Source organism: Borostomias antarcticus, assembly GCF_949987555.1.
Source record: "Borostomias antarcticus genome assembly, chromosome: 7".
In the NCBI taxonomy this organism is placed as follows: Eukaryota; Metazoa; Chordata; class Actinopteri; order Stomiiformes; family Stomiidae; genus Borostomias; species Borostomias antarcticus.
Window position 1 is genome coordinate 3,991,566 of NC_140240.1, and position 7,643 is coordinate 3,999,208.

Genomic DNA, 7,643 nt, shown 5'->3' on the forward strand with positions numbered 1-7,643 from the left:
CCGCTGCCTTTCACACTCACGTCCTCCCCCACTGCTCCTGCTTAACATCCCCTTCCTCCTCCGTCTGTCTCACTGTCTCTCTTTCCCTCACACACACACACACACACACACACACACACACACGTATCCCCCCACACTCCCACTCAAACACAGGATTCCTCTATCTCTTTAGCTTCTATTCACTTTCCAGCAGCACATCCCTTTCCGTCTCCCGTCCTTTCATTCGCAAACAAACAAGGACAGTTTCATTCTCTCTCTCCCCGCCTCCCCGTCTCTCACTGGAAAATCTCCTCCCTCCCTCCCTCTTTCTCCCCCCCTCCCTCTCTCTTCCTCTCTCCCTCTCTCTCTCTCCCTGTCTCCCTCTCGCTCTCTCCCTCTTTCTCTCTCTCTCCCTCCCTCCCTCTTTCTATCACTCTCCTCCTCCCTCTCTCTCTCTCTCTCTCTCACCCTCCCTCCCACTCACTCTCTCTCTCTCTCTCTCTCTTTCTCTCCCAGGAGAACTTGCTGTGGCTGGTCCACATAGAGTTCAGTGTCAGAGGCAAGCGCGACCTCCTCCAACCAGGAAGGGTGAGCTCCGTCTGGCCCAGTCTGGACAACGTTACTCAGTTTCACTATCATAACACAACACGTTGGGAAAATGCTGTGGGAATACCAATTCCATAGCCCGGATTCCAAGCACAGCGCCTAGCAGCGCAGAGATGTGCTTCTGTGTGCACTGTCTGGCTGACGTGCTGTGTCCATGCGCTTGCAGGTGTTTGTGAAGGAAGGCACTCTCATGAAAGTGTCCAGGAAGAGCAGGCAGCCTCGACACCTCTTCCTGGTAACTATCGCTAATGTTCTATGCACCTACTAATATCTACCCATTAGCATTTGTGGTGATTATTATAAATGAATGATGTGCAGGTGGAGCAGGGATAGACAGGGGGAGGCAGTGGGAGACTGAGGTGCGGGGGGGGGGGGGGGGGCGGGGGGGGGGGGGCGGGTGGAGGAGGGAGGGTTGGAGGTAGAAACAGATACGGAAGGGAAGCGGAGGGGAAGATAGGAGAGGCTGGGGGACAAGGCCACAGGCCCCCACCACGCCCAGGCGGGGGCCTCCCTCTCTCAGGGCTTGTGTTCCAGGGGCCCGCTTCCTCACAGGATGTTTGGTGTGGGGTCACTGGATGCCGGCTTCCTGTGTAGGGAGTGGACTGTCAGAACTGTGAAGGCCAGACACCCTCTAGAACCCGGAGGGGGGGGGGGGGGGGGGGGGGGCATGATCACGCAGGCTCACACAAGCAGATGGAACGGAGACACAGTCTGCTGTGTCTGTATTTGGAACATAAATTATGTATAGGTGAATTATCAGACCTTTCTGATTTTCTTTCTTTCTTTCTTTCTTTCTTTCTTCGGGTTTCTGAAACCGTGACGCGTGCGTATCCCCAATGTCTACAAGCATATAACTGTCTATAAGATAGAGAAATACATCTGCATAGAATGCCAGAGGTAGACGAAGCATGACCATCTCTCCTCCAGCGTCTCTCCATCCCTCAGAACTGTGTTGTTCTTGAGGGACGATGAGGAGACGGATGATCTCAGGTGGTGGACGAGTCATCTGCTCCTCCGGAGCACATGGCTCAGGAGCAGAGGGTCGGGGCGTAATTCATGGGCCTTTAAGGAAAGAGAGTCCACACAGAGATGATGAAAGCCATCAGTCACCGAGCAACACCGCTCTCAGCGACTGTCAAAAAACACTGACTGTCATGGCAACCGGCAGAGGGGTCTCAGGGAAGCGGGGATGGGAAGGTGAGGATGAGTGAGTGAAAGAAGGGATTATGGGACGGTGGAGGAGAGAGGGGGAGCTGTCACAAGAGGATAGAGACAGGTGAAGGACTTAAGGCAGAGTAGTACAAACACTTCTCTGGTCTTGCTGGGGGGAAAAAAAAGGGAGCTCCAACATCAAGAAGACAGCTTTGGAACGAGCTTGACACATCTGAAAGGGTCGTTGCCGAATTTCCCAGCCATTTAAGTCCATGAATTATGGCCTAAGCATGCATTGTGTCTAGTTAAGTGGGAGTCACTCACCGGGCGTGATTGGGGTGGGGCAGAGTGAGAGGGTTGGGTTGGAGCAGGCTTCCAGAGGTCACAGTCAGGTCTGCCAGCTCATGTGCTGGGTTCACCCCAATGAGGCGGGTTTTGGTGGTGTTGTTGTTGTTGTGGCGGCTGTTCCACTGCCTCCACCCAAACCGTTTCTCACAGCAGCTGAGAGAGCAGGGAGTGGGACCCGGAGTGGAGCCGGGGAACAGAGGAGGGAGGGGGGCTGGGAGCAGGGAGGGAAGCTGGGAGCAGGGAGGGGAGGGGAGCAGGGAGCAGGGAGGGGAGCTGGGAGGGGAGCTGAGAGCAGGGAGGGGAGCAGGGAGGGGAGCTGGGAGCAGGGGGAGGGGAGGGGAGGGAGCAGGGAGGGGAGCTGGGAGCAGGGAGGGGAGCTGGGAGCAGGGAGGGGAGCAGGGAGGGGAGGGGAGCTGGGAGCAGGGAGGGGAGCTGGGAGCAGGGAGGGGAGCAGGGAGGGGAGGGGAGCTGGGAGCAGGGAGGGGAGCTGGGAGCAGGGAGGGGAGCAGGGAGGGGAGGGGAGCTGGGAGCTGGGAGCAGGGAGGGGAGGGGAGCTGGGAGCAGAGAGCAGGGAGGGGAGCTAGGAGCAGGGAGGGGAGGGGAGCAGGGAGGGGAGCTGGGAGTGGACCAGGAGCAGGCGGAGAATTCCTGGATGCTGCCTTTTGGCCCACGGATGTTTAGAGCACACATGATGTGTGACCAATGATGTAACCTCTTTTGTCCCTTTCTAAATAAGGCAGCTGGGAACACAATGGGCCCAAGTGTGTTCTGAGGATCACAATTTCTTGAGTCTGATAAGCAAATAAACCCTGGCCTTTTATCATGCTGGCTTTGTTGTATGTGGACATGGGAAGGGTAGCTTGAGGATTAAACAGCGATGTGTGAATGGTGTGAAAGGAAATACAGCCTAGTTATTTATTGTGCAACTCTGAGGCTAAGCATGAGTTGGGCGAGCCTGCCTCCTTGTGGTGATGGAGGGTTGTTACACTATCCTGAGTCCAGTGTGTATCTGTGAGAAACTGTGCCCTTAGAATTGCATACTGTATGCATAAGTATGACACTAAACATAAATACAGTAAATTGTACAGATTCAACATAATTCAAACATAAGATCCATAGCTGAATTTATAGGAGATGTTACCTTTGTTTGACCCTTTGTCCCTCTCTCTTTCTCTCTCTCTCTCTCTCTCTCTCTCTCTCACCTTACCCCTCTCTCTCTCTCTCTCTCTCTCTCTCTCCATCTCCTGCCAGATGAATGACATGATGCTGTACACCTACCCCCAGCAGGATGGTAAATACCGGCTGAAGAACACCCTCTCTCTGTCCGGGATGAAGGTAGGTTGACGTCTAACCCTAAGGTGACCCCTCCCTGACCCATGTCAGTGTGCATTGTGCCGACTGGCCTGTGTGCTTCCCTTCCTCCAGGTGAGCAAACCTGCCATAGACGACGTCCAGAACGGCCTGCGGATCGAGGTGTCGGACATCACCATCACCCTGTCGGCCAGGTGAGAGAGTAGGGTGTACCAGCAGTGTGCTTCGTGTTCACGGCTCCCATTGTTTTCTATGGAAGCCCGTGTCTTAGTGAGTGGCCACTGGTCTCCCCAGATCTCTCTTGTATGCGGGTGTAAGAAAAACGTAGCGTTCAGCATCTGTGTCTGTGTGAGTGCAGCTCGTGTGCGGAGAGGGAGGACTGGTTCCACACGCTGAGCCGGGCCCTAGCTGACCACGCGGCTGGACTCTGCACCTTCGGGGGACCCTGCAGTGAGGTAAAAAAAAAAAAAAATACGGAAAAAAACGTCACATTCACGCTCGCCTCTCAACTCTATTACCACAGCGACTGAAAATCCTGGGATACCCTTTTTAAAAGCAGATAAATCTGTTTTTGATAATGTAATCTGTTGAGGAAAGGGGGGGGGGGGGGGCGGGGTCTTCTGTGGCAGTGTTGTTGTGGTTGTTGTTGTTGTTGTGCCGTTGTCGTTGACACGGCGGTCCGTGCGTTTGTCCAGGCGCGTGAGAAGCTGTGGATGGCCATAGGGGAGGCGGCCCCAGTGCTGGTGCCGGTGTCTCACGTGATGATGTGCATGAACTGTACCGCCGACTTCAGCCTGACCCTGCGACGCCACCACTGCAACGCCTGCGGCAAGGTCAGACGCCTGATCTGGCTGCTCACCACACCTGAGCTACAAATGCTATTTGGGATACTTCCAATCGCTTTGCCGTTTGCTTGAGTCTGTCTGGAGTGTCAGGTGGGTGGGGTTTGCAACAGCCCCTCGGGTCCATCCAGCGTGATCATCACAGAGAAGAAAATGGAAGTATTTCAAAGAGTATTTGGACTCAGGTCTGCTGGTCATTACTGTTGGTTACCGAGACAGCTCACCTTGTTCCGGTATTCAGAATATAGTGCCTCTCTGTCTGCAGTTTGGAATAAATGGACGACCTATAACCTATAATATACTAACTATATAAATATAATAGGACAAAATAATGTGAATATGAAGTTCGCTAACAAGAGCTACTCTTACCCCACTCATGTTCTCACTCTCCCTCTCCCACACCCTCTCTCCCTCTCCTTTTCTCTCCCTCTCTCTCTCTCTCTCACTCTCTCTCTCCCTCTCTCTCCCTCTCCCTCTCTTTCTCTCTCCCTCTCCTCTCTCTCTCTCCCTCTCCTTCTCTCTCTCTCTCCCTCTCCTTTTCTCTCTCTCACTCTCTCTCTCTCCCTCTCTCTCTCTCTCCCTCTCTCTCTCCCTCTCTCTCTCTCTCTCTCTCCCCACCCACAGGTGGTGTGTCGTGCCTGCTCCAGAAACCGGTATCCTCTGAAGTATCTGAAGGACAGGGCAGCGAAGGTGTGTGATCACTGCTACGCCGAGCCTCAGGAAGAGAGGTAGGCACCTGTTTCACCTGAAACAGAAACTGACGCTGCTATCCAAGAGTTTGTTGCTTGTCTTGTTTTTCTTTCCCATTTTTTCACCTGTGTGTGTGTGTGTGTGTGTGTGTGTGTGTGTGTGTGTGTGTGTGTGCGTGTGTGTGTGTGCGTGCATATGTGTGTGTGAGTGTGTGTGCGTGTGTGTATGTGTGTATGCGTGTACGTGTGTGTGTGTGTGTGTGTGTGTGTGTGTGTGTATGTGTGTGTGTGTGTGTGTATGTGTGTGTGTGTGTGTGTGTGTGTGTACTGTAGGTGGCAGTGTGTCGGGGGCGTGCGGTAACTCCAGCCCTCACGCCCACCGGGCCAGCAGGCCTCTCTCTGTGGTCTTCCAGAGCCTGCAGCCCCCCAGCCTGTGGAAGAGCAGGAAGAACAACTCAGTATCTCTGAACCAGGTCAGGGACAGGGTCCACCTGGTCAGCCTGGACCGACCGCTCTCTGTCTCTCCTCCTCGCTCTCCATCCGATGACCCTCTCACTTTTTATGACCCTTGATTGTTGATTTTATTCTGTACCTCTTCTGTTCTGTTGTTTTTTTATTTGTTCTTTTTTTTCTGCTGTTGTAACACCCCGATTTCCCCTCTTTGGGATTATTAAAGTGATATCTTATCTCATCTGCTGTCATCTGTATCTCTGTCCCCCCATCTCTCTTCTCCTCAAGGCCAAGGTCGTCTTTATTATCTCACAAATGATAAATCGTTATGCAGCCAGAAGTGAAACAAGCAATACACATGACATTAATCCTCCAATCCTGCCATGCCAGTAACAACCCAGTGATCTAGTAGGGTGTATATGCACCCTACCGAGGTCCACCGCTCCTCGCTGATGGTGAACTCTGACCTGTGTTGCAGCTGGCGTTGGGGGCCGAGGGCGCCACCATGAGCGGCAGCCTGCAGCGCCGCAAGAAGAGCAAGAGGAAGTGGAAGAGACTGTGGTTCCTCCTCAAAGACAAGGTGCTCTACACCTTCACAGCACACGAGGTGAGGGGGCACAGAGTCTCCCACACCGGCCCCAAACACACGCACACACGCACACGGAGGCACGCACACACACGTGCGGTATACACACACACACATGCTGCTGATCTCTCTTTCTCTCTTGGAAACACGTCCTCGTTCAGTAATACATATCCACTGGTCTCACAAATGTGCCCGCCCTGACACTGCACAAGATACAGCATGAATACCAGTAATACTGCACAACACACAGTACAGTCTGCTCTATACACTCAATTTTCTCATGTGGAGAATTGCTGTGCTCTCTCGCTTTCTTTCTTCTTGCATGATCTTTCATGAATCCTTCTTGATATCGGCATTATGAACAACTTAACAAGACTGCATGCATGACTTTGTGTCAACGCTTCCGTATTGGAGTATAACAACCTAGGAAGTGGTAGGCTTCGACAGTAAGTACTTGATAAGAAACTTGAGCATCTCTCTACTTCTGCCACCTCCTCTCTCTCTCTCTCTCTCTCTCTCTCTCTCTCTCCCTCCCTCAGGACAAGGTGGCGTCGGAGAGTCTTCCCCTGCAGGGTTTCACAGTGAAGCTGACTGAGAGGCCAGAGGGAGAGGAGAGCAGCAACGTGTTCCAGCTGTACCACAAGAAGACCCTCTACTACACCTTCAGAGCTGAGGACCAGCACACCGCACGCAGGTCAGCTTAGACACACACACACATACACACACATACACACACTCACAGACACACACATACACACACACACATACACACACACACTTTCACACACACACACACACACACACCTACACACATACATACACTCTCTCTCACACACACACACACACACACACACACTCCCTCTCTTGCTCTCTCTCTCCCTCTCTCACACACACACACACACACACACACTCTCACTCACTCACTCACTCACTCACTCTCTCACACACACACACGCACATACTCTCTCTCTCTCTCTCTCTCACACACACACGCACACACACACACACACACCTGGACATCATCCTCGAGAGAAGAAAGCAGTTTTTAACCTCAGATACACTGGGGTCTTTGAGCACAGAGCTAACGTTGTTATTTCTGTTTTTGCAGGTGGGTCAATGCCATTGAAGAGGCCACTGTTTTATAGCACCTGCCCATCTCCCGCTTGTCTATCACTGCTTGAACCCAGCAGGCCCACCTCCACTGACACCTTCCTTATACACCATAGCCATCCCTAAGAGTGTCTGAATGTCTACAAGCAGGAGAAATACGCCTGTTCATCTATTCTGGATTAAAGAGAATTCCTCGCTGAACTGTAGGATCTGTAACAATGCTGCCACCTAGAGGCAGAGGAGCTCACCGCAGCACCCTGGCAGCGGGAGCCTCCCAGTGTGAAGTATCTGCCCAGGAGTCTGTGTGGTGGAACCCTCTCTGTGGAGTGTACAGCATAATGGAGTATAATGTTGCCACTCCAGGCCACCTGCAGGGTGTCCTATAGGGGACCTCTCTCCAGAGCATGAGGAAATGTGGAACACCTTAATACACAGCTGCAACTTCAGACATGGGCGGCATGCCACAACTCCTGCTCCTCCCGTGCCCTAGAAGCCATTGACAATGTGCTTTGTATTTAGTGTTTGTCGAGAACTCTCTCTCTCTCTCTCTCTCTCTCTCTCTCTGCACCA

At 52.8% G+C, this 7,643-nt stretch overlaps 1 protein-coding gene across 1 annotated transcript in view; it reads left to right on the forward strand.

The window, feature by feature from the left end:
- Window positions 1-7,179, forward strand: part of fgd5a (FYVE, RhoGEF and PH domain containing 5a) — a gene marked incomplete at its 5' end in the record, with an annotated part of 34,426 nt that extends 27,247 nt beyond the window's left edge. Inside the window, 12 exon segments of the mRNA XM_084440973.1 lie at window positions 496-567; window positions 752-820; window positions 3,337-3,420; window positions 3,511-3,590; window positions 3,755-3,851; window positions 4,092-4,229; window positions 4,863-4,952; window positions 4,954-4,966; window positions 5,261-5,400; window positions 5,856-5,984; window positions 6,503-6,657; window positions 7,072-7,179. Coding sequence (XP_084297099.1) covers window positions 496-567; window positions 752-820; window positions 3,337-3,420; window positions 3,511-3,590; window positions 3,755-3,851; window positions 4,092-4,229; window positions 4,863-4,952; window positions 4,954-4,966; window positions 5,261-5,400; window positions 5,856-5,984; window positions 6,503-6,657; window positions 7,072-7,108 — 1,104 coding nt within the window. The 3' untranslated portion in view covers window positions 7,109-7,179.
- Window positions 7,180-7,643: the final 464 nt, after the last annotated feature.